Source organism: Scyliorhinus canicula, chromosome 1, assembly GCF_902713615.1.
Source record: "Scyliorhinus canicula chromosome 1, sScyCan1.1, whole genome shotgun sequence".
NCBI lineage: Eukaryota > Metazoa > Chordata > Chondrichthyes > Carcharhiniformes > Scyliorhinidae > Scyliorhinus > Scyliorhinus canicula.
The window spans coordinates 182,394,186-182,414,335 of record NC_052146.1 but is presented as its reverse complement, the minus strand read 5'-3'; the positions used below and the strand labels follow the sequence as shown (position 1 = coordinate 182,414,335).

The 20,150-nt window shown below is 45.0% G+C and overlaps 1 protein-coding gene across 8 annotated transcripts in view; it reads left to right on the top strand.

The window, feature by feature from the left end:
- Positions 1-20,150, top strand: part of mgme1 (mitochondrial genome maintenance exonuclease 1) — a 69,718-nt gene that overhangs the window by 7,681 nt on the left and 41,887 nt on the right. For 7 of the 8 annotated variants that reach the window (XM_038803866.1, XM_038803858.1, XM_038803862.1 and 4 more), the window contains 2 exons: positions 14,328-14,930; positions 16,115-16,328. In XM_038803866.1, the coding sequence (XP_038659794.1) occupies positions 14,372-14,930; positions 16,115-16,328 (773 nt within the window). In that variant the 5' untranslated portion in view covers positions 14,328-14,371. Of the gene's footprint in view, positions 1-14,210; positions 14,259-14,327; positions 14,931-16,114; positions 16,329-20,150 lie in introns of all 8 variants that reach the window. The other variant, XM_038803861.1, reaches the window with a different exon arrangement.

Here is a 20,150-nt window from a genome sequence, read left to right as displayed (position 1 = left end):
GCAGGTGGATCAGAGGTCATTCGTTCAATATAATTCACAAGACTCCAGAAAGGAGATGAGAATTCTTTCACTGGGAGATTTATTAGGATCTGGGAGCTCTACCTAAAAAGATATTGAAAGCTGATTCAATAAATAATTGGACAAGAAATCTGAAAATCCCACCTATTTGAAGAAAGAATTAAGCCAGAAGATTCCACAGTTTAGACAAGAATATTTTGCAGGAGTAAATTAGACACTTAACACTATATTCTGAAACCCAGAATCAGCAAAACCTAACTGTGAATTAACAGGCAAATTACAGTCCATTATAAACTATAAATGGCACATTAAATAGAAGGTAGCCAGCATATATGTCGTCAATCTCAAGTGACATAATTCTTCAAAACTCTGTCTTCCTCATAAAGAATTACATCTCCTCTTCTAGGATTTAGCCTGATCCTCAGCCAATAGCACACAGCCAATCCCAAGATTCGCAGACAGACTTCACCAAAAATACTTGTCTGCTGAACCTTCTCAACGGTGCTTATGGGGGTCTGAATGGTAGCACTACACCAAGTAACAGTGACAGCTGCCGCAACTACATCTTTGCTCGTTCTCAGTTTCTGAATCTAGCCTCCACCTTTTCCAGCCTGCCAGCACTGCGCCATTGGGCTCATGAGCACCTGACCTCTGATTGCTCAGTGTCCTTTTTCTTTGATTTCAACCAAGTTTCTGCCTTCTCGGAAGGTTTGGTTTCCAAAGTTGGTTTGAATTTTGGTTTTCCTTTCAATTTCCCTTTCTCAATTTCTTCAATTAAAGCGTGTCTCAAGAATGCAAGCTATGACCAAAGATTCCATCGCAGACAATATCCCTTTAAGAGCTAGAGATATTAGATAACTAACCCCTTGATCCAAGTGCTTGACATTCAACGTGGGGCTGGATTCTCTGTCGCTGATAGCAGAGTTCCGGATGCAGTGGTGAACGCAGTGTCAGAGAAAAACAACGGCGCCAATCCGTTTCCGATGCTCCGGTCCCCTGCTGACAGTGCCATCAAGGTATGCACCCTGCACCTGCGGGAGGATGCAAATAGGTTAAAATGACCAATTTGCATCCTATTAACGTGCTGGGCACCAGATTCTCCACGCCTCCATGATTCTCCAGCCCTCTGGGCCAGGATTCACATGGGCATGCATTGGTACAAGTATTTCCCACCGGGGCCTTTGTGACGAATACAGAGTTTTAGAAACATTGGATTATAAACATTTGTCAATTTAATGGTTAAAAGCCTGGGTTAGGGCAACACGGTGGCGCAGTGGTTAGCCCCACGGCACCGAGGTCCCAGGTTCGATCCTGACTCTGGGTCACTATCTGTGTGGCGTTTGCACATTCTCCCCGTGTCTGCATGGATTTCGCCCCGCAACCCAAAGATGTGCAAGCTAGATGGATTGGCCATGCTAAATTGCTCCTTAATTGGAAAAATGAATTGTGTACTCTAAATTTTTTTTTAAAGGCCTGGATTAGATGTGTTTGACTGCAGCAGTCATGTTTTAAAAAATAATCTTATTTTGCAAGTGCAGAAAGCATTTATGAGCCAGAGGTGAAATGGACCATCGTAAAAGTCTTGGCTAATGCACTGTTGTTTCACTAGAGGGTGTCCCTAGGGAGTTTTAGCATGGGGAGGTAATTTGTTTTAAGCTTGGGGAGATGAGATCATTGCTGGGTCGAGCTAAGGTGTTCAGACATTTTGGGAAAGAACTGGAGTTGAGTTCTGATCTGGCTAACACGAGTCCACAAGTAAGGTCCTTTGCTCTCACAGCAGGATAGTTTTTTAAAAAACTAACAGTATGCAAAGCAGTGCCGACTTATCTGAGGACAAGGGGAAGCTGAAACGAACCAGTTGATACAGCTTTTTGAAAATATCCAGCCAGAGTCTGCAGGGGTTCTAACAGGAGCCAAATATGTTCTCGAAAACTAGTACTACTCTGGGATGTAGGATGAATTGAGAGCTGTATGTTTTATCTTTCTTGTTGAATAATTGGGAATAGTGATAATTAAGGGTATTGTATTTACTGTATTGAGTAGTATTGTTTAAGGAGCAATTGAAAGCTATTTTCGAGTGTGATGTAAAAGAGTTTAATATTATGTTGATAATAAAGTTTTGCTTTAAAATAGCAAATCCCTATTTCTTCCTGCAATCACTCCTGGAATGAAGTGTTCTTTCCGAACAGTCTTACAAAATAAACTAAAATATCGGGGTTCCGGTCCAGAATCCTAGCCACAGTTTGGGGTTGGGGTCATTAATAACCCTGATGCAGTGTGCTTTGCGGTGGGCCAAGGAGGGTGTCTTTGAGGTAGGTTCGCCAGGTCCATCGGACCCCGTCCCCCCAATTCAAATGCTGCCCACCCCGCCAGATCCTGCTTTGGCTTAGGCACAGGTGAATGAGAAAGCAGTAATTTCTTTTCACTATTTCTGTCTGGATTGCTCTTTAGCTTCCAGTCAGGGGTAACTGATGATGGGGGATTCTCTGCTATGGAGGTTTTCTGATAGACGGAGTTCCCTGCTAGGGGGCGGATGCTGGGTCCTTGCTATGAACGGGGGTTCTCTGTTATGGTGGGATTCTCTGTTATGGGAATGGGGGAATGTTATGACTCTCCCGGGGGCCAAGCATGATATTGTAGCCGATTTCCCCATCTACACCATGGAATATGAACTCGTCAGGTAATTGAGGTGACGGAGCCTCCTCCCTGACTGGAAAGACCTTCACAGTATATAAACCCCGGCCTGGGTGCAGGTTGGGGAGGGTGCAGAGTTGTAGTATTTGTTATCGTGTATGGTGTAAATAAACCTTGTTGTTATCCAGCCTACCGCGCGTCCCATGAAGTCTGTTCCTTCGGCTCCTCCGGGGGGGGGGGGGGGGGGGGGGTTCTCTAATATGTGTGCGGCGGGGGGGGGGTCTCTAATATGTGTGCGGCGGGGGGGGGGGGGGGGGGGTTCTCGGATAAGTGTTGTGTGGGTTGTCTGATATGGGGGTGGGGGGGGGGTGTTCTGTTTTTGGGGGTCTCTGGATTGGTCTCTAGTGGGTGGTCGGTGACAGGGTGGGGTCCATGAGTGCGTCCTGTGTGTTGGGTAAGGTGGGGGGGGGGGGGGGTGACCCAGCAATTGCCATGGTGGGGAGGGTCCCTACTTCTCGTGAGGCGGGTTTGGTCAGCAGGATTTGCATTGTGACGAGGAAACGGCAGACATCGCTTTCGGGCCATCCGCTGAAAGTGGTGGCCCAATAGCGGGATTTGCTAAGCAATCCCTTGCGATCCCCACCATGCATAAATTTGCATGGTAAGGATCATTGAATCGCTTGGTGCACCGCTCCCAGTGCCAGCATGAAACACAAGCGATTCAGCTCCGGCGAAAAACATTGTCTCCCGAACAGAGAATCCTGCCTGTAATTTCATTATGATAAAATTAGTACTGGACTGACAAATTGTGAATTATTTGCAACTAGCTAGTTAAGAGGTATGGGCAGAAAGCTGTTTATCCCATTCAAAAAATGCTGTAAGTATTTAATATTGTCTTTACAATTTTGTCCAATATGGGGCATTCCATTTGTTCCACTTATAAGTAAAGTGAGGTAAAATGATTCATAATTTAGTGAAATAAAGTCCACACCCCCCTGTAGCTCATTGCTCTCACCTTGAGTTTTTAATAAAGATCCAAAGTGCGGCTTGAAAAGAGTAAAAAAGAAGACACGTTAAAACAAAAACGGTGAAGATGGTCGGAATATAGAAAGACTGATAGGTGGTTGCCTTGCTCACTATGCTAAAGGGACCAGTGTATTTAGTGGAATGTAGGTTCCAGTCGGTTGTACCTGCAGCGTGATTTGTTTTCCCACACCCAAGTCACATAGATTCACTTTCCCATCAAAGTAGGCCTGACAGGTCTGTTTTCTGTTTCTCTTGTTAATGGGCTGCTGTCATTTTAATTGCCTTTAAATTGTCCAATAAGTTCCTGACCACCTTTTCATGTGCCATTGCTACGATCCTCTGTTCTCGATAGATTTATTCCTAGACCTTCTATACCTTTCATTTCTCTCCCAGTCATTAGTGAAAAAGGGGTGTATCCTGTACAGCTAGAGACAATGAATGAATGAATGAATGAATGAAAATTGCTTATTGTCACAAGTAGGCTTCAAATGAAGTTACTGTGAAAAGCCCCGAGTCGCCACATTCCGGCGACTGTTCGGGGAGGTCGGTACAGGAATTGAACCTTGCTGCTTGGTCTGCTTTAAAAGCCAGCTAGACTATGTTCCTGATTATAAGCACATGAAGCAATGCTTGGTGCTGAGTAAAATTTATTTGGTGGACAGTTTTCCTTGAGTTCGGCTCATCCTTTCTACAATACCACTGGTGGTAAACTATGTGCAATTTCTGGTCAATACCTAACATCATCATGAAGCTCTGCATCACCTTGGTAGTAAAATAAGGCCCTTGATACAATTCAATGTGTCTTTGCAAAGAAGGTCTTGAGAAAGATGAGGTGGTTTTTGCTGAGTTCATCCTGAGCAGATCCGTGACTCTGTGCTCTCCAGGCTGTTCCCAGGGACACACACCGAGACAAACATCAGCTGTTGCTGGATAAACATCAACTTGGTGAAAGACGCTCTTTGGCCTCACAGTACAAGGAGTTGTCACTGACCAAGTTGTTGCAGACTGGTACATTCCAAAGGCCCCAGGACGTTGTTCTGAGGAATGCACGAAAGCTCGGGGCAGCTACTACACGGGCACAATGGGTGAAGGTCACTATCTAATACCTTTCAGGGGAGGGAGATTATATAGAAGACCCTTGGGCTGTATGACTCACATTGAATGTATACAGTGAATATTACATGTAACAGCTGTATTGAAGCACCTCCGAGTGCAAAAAGATCAATATGGACAATGGTGGGCAGCACGGTGGCACAGTGGTCAGCATTGCTGCCTACGGCGCTGAGGACCCGGGTTCGAATCCCAGCTCTGGGTCACTGTCCGTGAGGAGTTTGCACATTCTCCCCGTGTCTGCGTGGGTTTCACCCCCACAACCCAAAGATGTGCAGGATAGGTGGATTGGCCACGCTAAATTGCCCCTTAATTGGAAAAAATAATTGGGAACTCTAAATTTAAAAAAAAAATATGGACAATGGTTATAATAATAATCTTTATTGTTACAAGTAGGCTTACATTGACACTGCAATGAAGTTACGGTGAAAATCCCCAAGTCACCAGACACCGCCGCCTGTTCGGGTACACGGAGAATTCAGAATGTCCAAATTGCCTAGCACGTCTTTTGGGACTTGAGAGGAAACCCACACAGACACGGGGAGAATGTGCAGACTCCACACAGACAGTGACCCAAGCCAGAGTCTAACCTCGGACCCTGGTGCTGTGAAGCAACTGTGCTAACCACTGTTACCGGTTAGCACTGCTGCCTGGGTTTGATCCCAGCCCTGGAGAGCAGAGAGACTGCGAGCTGGCCGGAGAGGCTGGGGGCTGGCCGGAGAGGCTGGGGGCTGGCCGGAGAGGCTGGGGGCTGGCCGGAGAGGCTGGGGGCTGGCCGGAGAGGCTGGGAACTGGCCGGAGAGGCTGGGGGCTGGCCGGACAGCAGAGAGGCTGGGGGCTGGCCGGAGAGCAGAGAGGCTGGGAGCTGGCCGGAGAGCAGAGAGGCTGGGAGCTGGCCGGAGAGCAGAGAGGCTGGGAGCTGGCCGGTGAGGCTGGGAGCTGGCCGGTGAGGCTGGGAGCTGGCCGGAGAGCAGAGAGGCTGGGAGCTGGCCGGAGAGGCTGGGAGCTGGCCGGAGAGCAGAAGGATAGAAGTAAAAATTGCTACAGATCTGGAATTTCAGAAAAGAACAAAAGTACATTTTATACAGTGAAATGAATGAATAGTCCGTGACTGAAATGAGAAGGACTATGTAGAACAATGTATTTGGTACTTAAAAGGAACAAGAGTGAAATATTCAGGCATTATGGAGAGAGTTGGAGTGCCAGGGAGAGCGGTTTGCTTGTCATGTGACCAGAATTGATCCTAGATATTAAAGTTGGAATTGTCTTCAATTCTTTGTGCATAAGCTTTAAACAGACTGAAGTTGAAGAGCGGTGTTTGGCCTGAAAAGTGAAAGAAAACTGCTTATAAGCATAGAATCGGAGACAGATGAAGCACAGAAGGAAGCCTTCAGCTTATCGTGCTTCTTTGGTAGAACTGTCCAACTAGCCACACTCTGCTAGTCTTTCTCCATAGCTCTGCATATTTGTCCCTTCACCTATTTATTCAACTTCCTTTTGAAAGTTACTATTGGATCTGCTTCCATTACCCTTTCAGGCCAGGCATTCCAGAACACAATACCTTGCTGTATTTACAATAGAAGAGGCAGCATGGCGGTGCAGTGGTTAGCACTGCTGCTTCACGGCACCGAGGACCCAGGTTCAATCCAGGACCCAGGTCACTGTCCGTGTGGAGTTTGCACATTCTCCCCGTGTCTGAGTGGGCCTCACTCCCACGACCCAAAGATGTGCAGAGTAGATGGATTGGCCACATTAACTTGCCCCTTAATTGGAAAACAATGATTGGGTACTCTAAATTTTAAAAAGTATTTAAAATAGAAGTTTCCTCATGTCGCCTGATTCTTTTATCAGTCTCATTAAATTTGTGCTCTCTGATTACTGATCCTTCAGTCATTGGAAACAGTTCCTCCTTATTTACTAATTTTGAACACCTCTATCAAATCTCCCTTTAGCCTTTTCTGCTCTAAGGAAAACAACCTCCTCTTCCCTAGTTTCTGTGCTTAACCAAATTCCCTCACCCTTAGAACATAGAACATAGAACAGTACAGCACAGAACAGGCCCTTCGGCCCTCGATGTTGTGCCGAGCAATGATCACCCTACTTAAACCCACGTAACCTGTATACCCGTAACCCAACAATCGCCCCATTAACCTTACACTACGGGCAATTTAGCATGGCCAATCCACCTAACCCGCACATCTTTGGACTGTGGGGGGAAACCGGAGCACCCGGAGGAAACCCACGCACACACAGGGAGGACGTGCAGACTCCACACAGACAGTGACCCAGCCGGGAATCGAACCTGGGACCCTGGCGCTGTGAAGCATTGATGCTAACCACCATGCTACCGTGAGGCACCCATTCTAAGTCCTTCCAAACGTCTGGTGCCCAGAATTAACCACAGTTCTGCATCGCTAGTCAGATCTTGCTGATTAGAATACCTGCCTGCTACCTTGACTGTCTCCTTCTGTTCAAAACTTGTGTTTTATAAATGTTTAACATCATTTTCTTGCTTTAGGATTTCATGTCTCTTCGTAAACAAGGATGTCACTGTTTATTTCAACAGTCTTATGTTCTCCTGAAATCTGTTAAATATAGAAACGTAGAAAAAATATGGAGGAGTAGGCCATTTGGCCCTTCGAGCCTGCACCATCATTCAATATGATCATAGCTTTCTCTCCTACATTGTTGACTACATTTTTGAGTTTCAAGTCATCTCCATACTTTGAAATAATGGCCTGTTTACCCAAGCCCCAAACAGGTCCTTAATATATATCTAAAAGATCATTTTAAGTTTTCCTTATGTGGCTTGGTGTCAATTTTTGTGCTATAATGCTTCTATGAAGTGCGTTGGAATGCTTTATTCTGTTAATGCACTCTGTAAAAGCTGGTTGTTGTATTAAGCTCTTGTAGATATAAAGGCCAGCATTCCTTTTGATTATTTGATTATTTTCTATACCTGTTCATGATATTTCAACCTATGTACTTGCACCCCCAAGTTTCTTTGGAGCTCCATTACTTGCTGTTTTTTATAATTTAGAAAGTACCCTGTTCCATCCTTTTTTAAGGCCCAAAGTAAATAATCTCGCCTTTGCCAGCATCAAATTCCATTTGCTGCAATTTTGCCTATTCACTTAATTGGCTGATATATTTTTGTAATTTTATGCTTCCATTTTCACTTGTTAAAATGCTGCTTATTTTTCTGTGCCGTCATTTTAAGTAATTAATGAATTGGATAGTTGAAGCCCAAAACAAGTCCTTGCAGAGCAGCGCTAGTCAGATCTTGCTGATTAGAATACCTGCCTGCAGGGCAGCACGGTGGCCTAGTGGTTAGCACAACCGCCTCACGACGCTGAGGTCCCAGGTTCGATCCCGGCTCTGGGTCACTGTCTGTGTGGAGTTTGCACATTCTCCCCGTGTCTGCGTGGGTTTCGCCCCCACAACCCAAAAATGTGCAGAGTAGGTGGATTGGCCACGCTAAATTGCCCCTTAATTGGAAAAAATAATTGGGTAATCTAAATTTAAAAAAAAAAAAGAATACCTGCCTGCTATTTTGACTGTCTCCTTCTGTTCAGCAATTTTCCAAATCAGATCAAATCACCTGATGAAGGAACTATGCTCTGAAAGCTAGTGATTCCAAATAAACCTGTTGGACTTTAACCTGGTGTTGTAAGACTTCTTACTGTGCTCACCCCAGTCCAATGCCGGCATCTCCCCATCATCTCTACTTTAGTAACCTCCATATGAATAATATACATAGACATTGTCCTGTCCTCTACTTGGTCAACTCTTCAAAAAATTCAATCATCGGAAGGAATGATTTACTAATCCATTCAGGCTGTCTGACCAGCTGAACATTTACAAGGTATTCAGTCACCCTATCACAACAGCGGTTAGGATAACTGGTCTATAATTCCTTGGTTTTCCTCTCTCACCTTTCTTAACCAGCAGAGTGACTCGTTCAATTTTTCAAGCTATACAAACTTGGAATCAAGAGAATTTTCAAAGATTACAGTTGAAACATTCCTTCTTAATTCGTTCACAGAATGTTTGTGTCACTAGCCCATTGCTAATTGCCCAGGAGTAGGTCGTGCTGAGTCCTGCCTTGAACCGCTGCGTATTGCTGTTCAGGAGGGAGTAAAGATTTCAGGTTTAGATCCAGGACCGTGAAGGAACAGAGTATTGTACCAAGTCACAATGGTGTGCATGTGCAATGTTCTCATCTACCTGCCTACCTTTGGAATTGTAGGGCAGCATTGTGGCGCAGTGGTTAGTACTGGGACTACAGCGCTGAGGACCCGGGTTCAGATCCCGGCCCTGGGTCACTCCCCGTGTGAAGTTTGCACATTCTCCCAATGTCTGCGTGGCTTTCACCCCCACGACCCAAAGATGTGCTGGTTAGGTGGATTGGCTACACTTTGGCCCTTAATTGGGGAAAAAAAATAATTGGGTACTCTAAAGTTTAAAATATATATATATTTTTTAAAACCTTTGGAATTGTTCCAACAAGGATTTATACCTGGTGCCTTTACTGACCATGCTGTGATATGTATAATGTGATTCAGTCCCAGGTTCATCTCCCTGCTCTAACTTGTGCTGAGATAATTGATGGAACCTGGGGTTGTGATACAAGTGCACTAATTTCCACTGGTGACTTTGGGGTAGAAAGAGAGAAACAGGCCCCAATCGTGAGTGATTTGCACTGCAAAGCGTGAGTGTAACAGCAGCCTTGACTTGACTCCGATTTGTTCCCCCATTCGATTTGACCATGTCTGATCTATATTTTAATTCCAACTTACCTGCCTTGGTTTCAAAGCCTTTCAATACCTATACATTTCATAATTCTATCACTCTTGGTTTGAAATTTTAGAACATAGAACATAGAACATTACAGCGCAGTACGGGCCCTTCGGCCCTCGATGTTGCGCCGACCTGTGAAACCATCTGAAGCCTATCTGACCTACACTATTCCATTTTCATCCATATGTCTATCCAGTGACCACTTAAATGCCCTTAAAGTTGGCGAGTCTACTACTGTTGCAGGCAGGGCGTTCCACACCCCTACTACTCTCTGAGTAAAGAAACTGCCTCTGACATCTGTCCTATATCTACCACCCCTCAATTTAAAGCTATGTCCCCTCGTGTTGGTCATCACCATCCGAGGAAAAAGACTCTCACTGTCCACCCTATCTAACCCTCTGACTATCTTATATGTCTCTATTAAGTCACCTCTCAGCCTTCTCCTCTCTAACGAAAACAACCTCAATTCCCTGAGCCTTTCCTCGTAAGACCTTCCCTCCATACCAGGCAACATCCTAGTAAATCTCCTCTGAACCCTTTCCAAAGCTTCCACATCCTTCCTATAATGTGGTGACCAGAACTGCACGCAGTACTCCAGGTGCGGCCGCACCAGAGTTATGTACAGCTGCAGCATGACCTTGTGGTTCCGAAACTCAATCCCCCTGCTTATAAAGGCTAGCACACCATATGCCTTCTTAACAGCCCTATTAACCTGGGTGGCAACTTTCAGGGATTTATGTACCTGGATGCCGAGATCTCTCTGTTCATCTACACTACCAAGAATCTTGCCATTAGCCCAGTACTCTGCATTCCTGTTATTCCTTCCAAAGTGAACCACCTCACACTTTTCCGCATTAAACTCCATCTGCCACCTCTCAGCCCAGCTCTGCAGCTTATCTATGTCCCTCTGTATCCTATAACATCCTTCAGCACTATCCACAACTCCACCGACCTTCGTGTCATCTGCAAATTTACTAACCCTTCCTTCTACACCCTCTTCCGGGTCATTTATAAAAATGACAAACAGCAGTGGCCCCAAAACAGATCCTTGCGGTACACCACTAGTAACTGAACTCCAGGATGAACATTTGCCATCAACCACCACCCTCTGTCTTCTTTCAGCTAGCCAATTACTGATCCAAACCGCTAAATCACCTTCAATCCCATACTTCCTTATTTTCTGCAATAGCCTACCGTGGGGAACCTTATCAAACGCCTTACTGAAATCCATATACACCACATCAACCGCTTTACCCTGATCCACCTGTTTGGTCACCTTCTCAAAAAAACTCAATAAGGTTTGTGAGGCATGACCTACCCTTCACAAAACCATGTTGACTATCGCTAATCAACTTGTTCTTTTCAAGATGATTATAAACCCTATCTCTTATAACCTTTTCCAACATTTTACCCACAACCGAAGTAAGGCTCACAGGTCTATAATTACCAGGGTTGTCTCTACTCCCCTTCTTGAACAAGGGGACAACATTTGCTATCCTCCAGTCTTCCGGCACTATTCCTGTCGACAAAGACGACATAAAGATCAAGGACAAAGGCTCTGCAATCTCCTCCCTGGCTTCCCAGAGAATCCTAGGATAAATCCCATCTGGCCCAGGGGACTTATCTATTTTGACATTTTCCAAAATTGCTAACACCTCCTCCTTGTGAACCTCAATTCCATCTAGCCTGGTCGACTGAACCTAAGTGTTCTCCTCGACAACATTGTCTTTCTCCAGTGTAAACACTGACGAAAAATATCCATTTAACGCTTCCCCTATCTCCTCTGATTCCACAACATTTCAGTTGACCTAATCCTTGTTTGGGGAAAGAGTTTAAATTCTGACTTGTCTTTGTGTGGCACCACTGTTGAATGGCCTTGTGCTAATTTTAATGTTATGCCCCTTTGGTTTGATGTCCACTACCAGAGGAAATAGTTTATATTTATCCTGTCAACATATCAGTTATATCATTCCTTAATCTACTTGTGGAAATCCAATCAATAAGTTACCGCTGCATTATCACGCAGAGTGTAATATAGAGGTATAATGAAATAATAACTTACATTTAGAGTGTGTTTCACAGCCTCCAGACTGCTCAAACCACATCACATGACAACACGTCTCCAGCTCAGTTAAACTAAAACTTAGATATTGAGGGTTCTGATTATATATAAATCATTTAACACTGATGTGTGCAGTAAATAATACCTTCAGCAAGAGTGCTGAGGTCCGAGACATTGGGCGGGATTCTCCGACCACCCGCTGGATCGGAGAATCGCCGGGGGGGGCGGCGTGAATCCCACCCCCACTGGCTGCCGAATTCCCCAGCACCGGGGATTTGGCGGGGGGGCGGGAATCGCGCCGTGCTGGTCGGGGGCCCTTGGCAGTGCCCCCCCCCCCCCCCCGGGCGATTCTCTGCCCCGCCATGGGCCGAGTGGCTGCCAGTTTTCGGCCGGACTTGCTGGCGTAAATTACAACAGGTACTTACCTGCGGGACCTGGCTCCGCCGGGAGGGGGGGGGGCATGGTGGCCTGGCCCGCGATCGGAGCCCACCGATCCGTGGGTGGGCCTGTGCCGTGGGGGCATTCTATTCCTCCGCGTTGGCCGCTGTAACAGTCCACGATGGCCGACGCGGAGATGAACCCCCCTGCACATGCGCTGGGATGATGCCAGCACACGCTGGCACTCCCGCACATGCGCCAAATCGCACCGGCAGGCGGAGGCACTTCGGCACCGGTTGGTGTGGCGCCAAGCCCCTTCCGCGCCAGCTAGCGCGGCGCAAGCCACTCCAGGGCCGGCCTAGCCCCTGAAGGTGCAGAGGATTCCGCACCTTTGGGGCAGCCCGACGCCAGAGTGGTTCATGCCTCTCCTTCGTGCCGGAGTTGCATGTCCTGCCGGTTTTCGCAGAATCCTGCCCATTGTGCTTGAACTACATTGCCTTTCTTCATTATTTTCACTCTTTTATTTCTTTGAAACAATTTTGTTTGCTTTGTTTGGTCTATGTGTGGAATCAAGTTAATCACAATCTGTATAAACACTACAGACATGTCACCTCTTAACGTTGCTCTTAAGCTGCTTTATTCTTCAGACCAATGTAGTGCTTGATGGGGCTTGACAGTACAATGGCCAGTAACATGTGGATGTCATATATTGTGTGCAGGTCTTGAACCTTGCCCCTTAACTAATTATGTTTAGAATTCTAATTTACTGGGCAGCACGGTGGTGCAGTGGTTAGCACATCTGCCGCACGGCACTGAGGACCCAGGGTCACTGACCATGTGGAGTTTGCACATTCTCCCCGTGTCTGTGTGGGTCTCACTCCCACAACCCTAAAGATGTGCAGGGTAGGTGGATTGGCCACACTAAATTGCCCCTTAATTGGAAAAGAACGGGGGTACTTTAAATTTATTTTTAAAAAATAATTTTAATTTACTTTCTCCAAATTATAGTTCAGTGCAAATATTAAATTTTGTGAAACATATTTTAATATATATATAGTGTTTGTAACTCAATTAGAGAAATGCAGCTGCAGGCTCAATAAATGGCTGATGTTTTTTGTATTAGCGAACTGTTCAAATGTTTTGGTTTCTAAAGTGTAAAATGTATTTGCAGAGCTGACTACTTCTAATGGGTTGAATTGAATAGTAAGAATTATCCAAAATTAGCTGCCCTCTGAGAATGATAAGGTGCCTTGTGTTCTGAAAAGATATGCAGTTGATAATATATTGACATTTATTGTAAAATCACCTGCTCACCTCTAAGTGACTCAACCCCAACACAACATTAACCTCACTTTCAGAAAGCGGCTATTATCCTGGGGATAACCGTCTGAAAATTCTGGGATTCCTCACTCCCTTGAAACTTCTGTGCGTGAGTAAAGGCCCCTAACAAATCCGGATTGCCCTTATAATTTCTTTAGTTGGAGATGGTGAGCGCACGTCACCTTGTTGCGCATCACCTGTTGAACGGGATCCTTCCAATATCAGATGTGCTGTTTTAAATACTGGAATTCACAATTAAACAAACTGCAACCAAAATTGATGTTTAAAAAAAAACATTTAGAGTACCCAATTATTCTTTTCCAATTAAGGGGCAATTTAGCGTGGCCAATCCATCTACCCTGCACATCTTTGTGTCGTGAAGGTGCAACCCATGCAGACACAGGGAGAATGTGCAAACTCCACACGGACTGTGACCCGGGATTGAACCCAGGTCCTCAGCGCATCAAAATTAATGCTGTACGGTAAAATCAATTTTCAATTCACTCATTATCATTCCTTTGCACAATTGCCATTGCATTAAGTAGAAATTTTTATGGACAAAATTTAATTGAGGGTTCAGTAAAGTTTAAATGGATCATTGCGTTTGCTGAACGTATTATTTACTGCACACGTCGGTGTTAAATTATTTATATATCATCTGAATCCTCAATATCTAAGTTTTAGTTTAACTCAGCTGGAGATGTGTTGTCATGTGATATGGTTTAAGCAGTCTGGAGGCTGTGAAACACACTATAAATGTAAGTTATTATTTCATTATACCTCTATATTACACTCTGCGTGATAATGCAGCGGTAACTTATTGATTGGAATTTTCCTTTCTCTTTTATAAAACTGCTTGCAGCCTACTAAGGAGACAGACTGGAGAAACGTAGCAAATAACTCCCGAATGGTAGGTTTGCATTTGTGGGAAAAGTTTCAGGCAGAGAGGGGTAAATGTTAATCCTGTATTGTTTTTCAGAATGAGGATAATCTGACTCGTGCCTCCATGCATCGAGTTGGGGAATGAATTACTTTATTGTACCGAACGCTGCAATGTGCAGAGTACTTGAGAACTCTTTCAAGCAACACTGGGGCGCTGTGCGGAAAGAGCTGGTCTTCCAGTGTCACAATTTGTCTACCTTCCCACCTCTTCATTGTCAAGGAAAGGGTCTAAGTAAGTACGAGCAAGTAGACCCTAAGAAATATGCTTCCTTGGTCCGCTCTGTTGTCTCGACAAAGGTTAGCCCCCAGACCCCTGAGACTCTGCTTGGAGAGGACAGACGCTTATATGGACCAGTCTTCAGATCAAAGCCAGCCAATGATGTGCCAGAACCTGAAAGCCCTCAAAATCTGGCTCCGTTCCTGAACTCAGAATGTCAGATTGCTGAACATGAGCCAGGCTCCGTGCTCAAACTACCGTTGGAGATACTGTCAAAGAGGAATTGCTCGAAGACTAACTTGCCCAGTGTGACTCGCATCCTGCAGTTGACCATGAGTTTGGAGCAAGCATTTTACTTAGAGCGGTGGAAACGGAGAATGATAACTGAGCTTGGCCAAGATGGCTTCAAGGAGTACACTAAAAGTAAGTGCTCTCTGTGATGCTGAAAATAAAGAAACCTGGGATTAAGGGACCACTCTGAGTTGATTTGGTTACATGAAATTTACAGCATAGGAACATTCCGCTCAGCTCGTCTGCTGGCATTATGTTCAGCATGAGCTTTCTCTCATCCTACTTCATCTAACCCTATCTGCCTATCCTATTCCTTTCTCCCACACGTGCTAATTTAGTTTCCCTTTAGTGACATCTATACAATTTGCTTCAACTACTCTTTGTCTTAGTGAGTTCCATATTCTCAGCATTCTCTAAGTTAAAAAGGTTTCTCCTAAATTTTTTGTTGGATTTATTAGTGACTGTCTTACCCTTACAGCCTTTAGTTTTGGACTGCGCCACAAATGGAAGCCCCTTCTCTATGTTTATCCTGTAATTATTCAGTGGAAATTGCTGTTGGCCAGGTGAAAATACTAGAACTGTAGTCCTGAAGCCAAACCGAATGCCGTTCTAAACTGTCAACCTTTTTAAAGTTAATCCATACCCCTACTACTTGCCTTGCTGTTCACCCGTCTTGAAATTTTCCACCTAATCGTGTTGCAGTACAAGCATCATCAACTCGAGGACTGGCAGTTCAGGGAAAGTATGAATGGACAATAATTGTGGTTGTGCCAACATTTCCCCCACTCTATTAACAAGCATCAGCATGTTAAATGGTTGAAATTAAAATTGCAGAACATGGAAAAATCAACCTCACTTGTGCTTCTCCATTTAGGCTGTTGTCATCTTAGTTCTTTCCCCAGAAACAAGCAGTTTGTTTAATATTAACATTGTATTGACTATCTGGACACCAACTAACTAGGTAGTACTTATAAAAATTATGATATTTCTGATCAGTCTTTAAATCACTTCTTTTTTTCCTTCATTCCCTCCCATTGTCTTCCTCTTCCTTTCCCTCATGTCCCACCCGCTCACTCTTGTATGTACACCTACCTTTCTCAGTTAGTTCCAGGTTGTTCTTTTATGCTACTTTATGCCAGCCATTTAAGTGACAACAGCCCACAGACTATTTGGATTTCCCCTAACTCCACATAGAAAGTTCCTGCAAAGTCACTTATCAGAATATTGTGCCATCCTAGTGACCAGAGCAAAATTGAAATGCACCGTCTTTTTCTGTGACCCTTCTACTAGTGACATTACACGCTCTATTTCCCCAGATATTCTGAATCGAGGAAAGCTTTTCCATACTGCTTTGGAAGAGAGTCTTCTCTCAACCAAAATTCCAAAAACTGACGATGAAGAAATTGCAGGGTATTTGCACAGTGTGCAGGACATCTTAGCAGACGTTAAAGGAACTCGAGCCTTGGAGAGTGTTGTGAGTCATCTGCCATTGCAATATATGGGACTACTAGACTGCGTTGCAGAATATCGGTAAGATCTGGCATTCCTGTCATCTAATGTCTACATTTCAGGCTCTATGGTAACAAAATAAATAGATAAGACATGGCAGTGCAGGTCGTGTCATAACAACATCCTGTGGAAGTTTGTGGAGAGCATTGCAATGTCTGACAATCCTACCTCTGCTAAGTGTCTACAGGGCGAGGAACTTTGTCTCAGAGTTGTTGAGCTGGAGTGCAAATTGTAAATTTTGCAGAACATTAGGGAAGGAGCAGAGCTGACTGTACATCTTGTTCCTGGAGGCAATCACACCTCTTAGTTAAGTAGAACTTTAGAGTTGTTTAAAGATCATGCGTGTGACTAAGACAGCTAGCTATATGGATCTAAGAGATAATAGAGGAACCTCAATCCCAATCTGTATGATTGAGAACAAGGATTACAGAGTGGGTGGGAAAACTGACCATAACACCATGCTGCAGGAGATCATTCAGGTGGAGAGGGGTGGTGGTGAAAAGGAATACAGGAGCAGTATAGTCAGTGGTGATGGTGGGAGAGGGGGTAAATACTGTTCTCTGCAGCCAAGGCCAGGAGCCCTAAAGCATGTGTTGTCTGTCTGGTGTCAGAATTAAGGACATTTCCTTGCAGCTGGAGAAGAACTTGGACTGAGACAGGAGAATCAAGTTGTGTGATTCACTTAGGAAGCAGCGGCATAGGTAGAACCAGGAATTATATTCTTGTGAGAGTTTGAGGAGTTAGGGTCCAAATCAAAATGCAGAGCTTTTAAATTGGTAATATCTGGGTAGTTAACTGAGCCATGTGCCAATAGGGTGAAGCAGATCAGAGAATTTAACACTGCAAGGATTGTATAGGAAGAAGAGGTTGCAATTCATCGGGCACAGGCACCAGTATTGGAGAAAGAGGGCCCTGGTCCTGTTGGAATGGACTTAATTTAAACCAGAAATACTGAAAATACTCAGTCCGTCAGGCAGCATCTATGTAGAGAGAATAAGTTTTAAGCAAATTAAAGGGGTAGTGTAGGAAAAAGAACAACAAGAAGGTCTTGTCGTAGAGAGGTGAGATTAAATGACAAAAAAGATGATGGTGCAAGGCTAAAGGGAATGATCTTGGGGCCAGTAAAGAGTCAGAATCTGTCTAGAGGAGGGCAGAATATCGAACAGTTGCCATTTTGCAAGAAAAAAGGTGAAGCTAAAACATGTAGAAAAAATTAATTCAAAATGGGGGCATAAAATGCAGGGGAAAAAATCCCAATGTTCCTGAATTCTTGAACCCAGGTTGATTCTGGAAGGCTGAAATGTGCCTAATCTAAAGGTGAGGCGCTGTTCTTTGAGTTTACATTGAGCTTCATTGGAACACAGCAACATGAGACCGAGGGTGGGGAGGTCAGAGTAACCGCAAGATGGAGAATTTAAATTACAGATGACTGGAAGCTCGGGGTTACATTTCTGCATTTGGTTTCCCCCAATGGTGAGCACACTTTATTGTGCACAGCAAACTCAGTATATCCGTGCTCCCTGAACTATTTTCCAGTGTGATCCCATTTTCCGTACCAGCCTCCCCGGACAGGCGCCGGAATGTGGCGACTAGGGGCTTTTCACAGTAACTTCATTGAAGCCTACTCGTGACAATAAGCGATTTTCATTTTCATTTGAGACGCACGTGTTCGAATTAGCTCTTCCCCTCCCCAACACACATAGGTCAGCCAGTGGGGGAAGCATGTCGGCTCTGACAACTCGAGCCTGGCCCAAGTAAGTCTGAGATGGTGTGCGGCTGATCCATCAACCCCATGATCCTGTTCTGCCTCCCAGCTACTGCCTATTAAGAATTTAATATTTTCCTCATTTTTAATTCAAATTTGCTATTCTTGTAAAGTTCTAGTCCCCACACTGGAGCAAATTGATGCTAGGAGGAAAACAGTGCAGTTGATTCTGTCACCTTTCAGACTGGTTCATATAATAAATGGGAAGGTTACTCCCTCACCACTGTAAGAACTGAATCTTTCTCCGACTCTAGTTAATATTTTCAGATCAATAGATTTGTTAATCCACATTCCTACCTTAATTTACACAAAGGAACAGGAATTTCTGAGTTAGTGAATCCCCTGCACACAACATTTTAAATGGTCTTGAAAAGAAGAAAAAAAATCCTCGGCTCCAGGCCACCTATGTCAAGATTGGATCCAGTAGAAATGTTCAATAGGAGAAGAATAAACTGGGACAGGAGAAGATTGATGACTCGCATGTCAAATTTAAAGTGTTGGCAGAGGGCTGCACGGTGGCACAGTGGATAGCTTGGCGCCGAGGTCCCAGGTTCGATCCCGGCTCTGGGTCACTGTCCGTGTGGAGTTTGCACATTCTCCCTGTGTTTGAGTGGGTTTTACCCCCACAACCCAAAGATGTGCAGGGAAAATGAATTGGGTACTCTAATGTTTTTTAAAATTTCAAGCGTTGACAATGGACGGGAATTTATTCGCCATCTTGGGAAGAGAGAGACAAGACAGCAAAGGCAGGACCAGATGATGCCTCTGGGATGCATGGCACAATCTGGGAGGAAGGGAAGCATGTGAGCCCATCTGCTGTATCTGCTAACCCGTTGTAAAATATATTTTTATTGGAGTTCTTCCATTTTACAATACATTTTACAACAAAACCCATATTGCCCACAGCAGGTAATTCACAGAACCAACATAACAGAAACTCCAACCCATCGCACCCACCCCATCCAACAAGGGAAAGAAAATCGAAAACAAACCCCAAACCCCCCATCCCCCATCCCCCAGCAACTGACGGTGTCTAATTCCTTAACGAATGGCTGTCGTCTCTGGTAGAACCCTTCAACATGCTCCGTACCGATGTACTTGGCTTTCTCCAGGTACGAGAATTCCATTAGGTCACCGAACCGTACTGAGGCGCTGAGCGGAGCAAAATATCTCCACCCCAGCAGAACTATCCCAGCCCCAGGCCACTGTCCATTTGGAGTTTGCACATTCTCCCCTTATCTGTGTGTGTCTCACCCCCACAAACCAAAGATGTGCAGGGTAGGTGGATTGGCCACACTAAATTGCCCATTAATTGGGCCTAATTTTGGTCAGGTGCGCCCTACGCACCACCTTGAACTGGATTAGACCAAGCCATCCACACAAAGGCGTGGAGTTCACTCACCAAAGGGCCTCACTCCACACCTCATCATCTACTATAGGCCCCAACTCCCTCTCCCACTTCACCTTCACCCCATCCGCCGAGTCCGAGTCCTCAGACAGAATTCGCCCGGGCAGAATTCACCCATAAATACCAGACGCGATCCCACCAGCTAAAAGGACTCTTTCTACGGAAGCTAAAGAAATTTGGCATGTCTGCATCGACTCTCACAAACTTCTACAGATGTGCCATAGAGAGTATCCTATCTGGCTGCATCACAACCTGATATGGCAACTGCTCGGTCCAAGATCGCAAGAAGCTGCAGAGTGTGGTGAACTCAGCCCAGCGCATCAGACAAGCTTTCCACCCCTACATTGATTCTGTCTCCACCTCCCGCTGCCTCAAGAAGGCAGACAGCATTATCAGAGACCCCTCCCACCCAGGCATTGCCTTCCTCCAGACCTTTCCATCAGGCAAAAGATACAGAAGTCTGAAGACCTGCACATCCAGATATAGGAACAGCTCCTTCCCCACAGCTACAAGACTCCTCAATGACTCCCCCTCGGACTGTAAGAACACTATTCACGACGCCCTATGCTGCTCTTGCTCATTTATTTGCTTTGTTTGGCCCCTTGTTCCGCATTGTAACCAATCACTGTTTGTCGATGTACCATTTATTAATGTTCTCTGATTATTATTT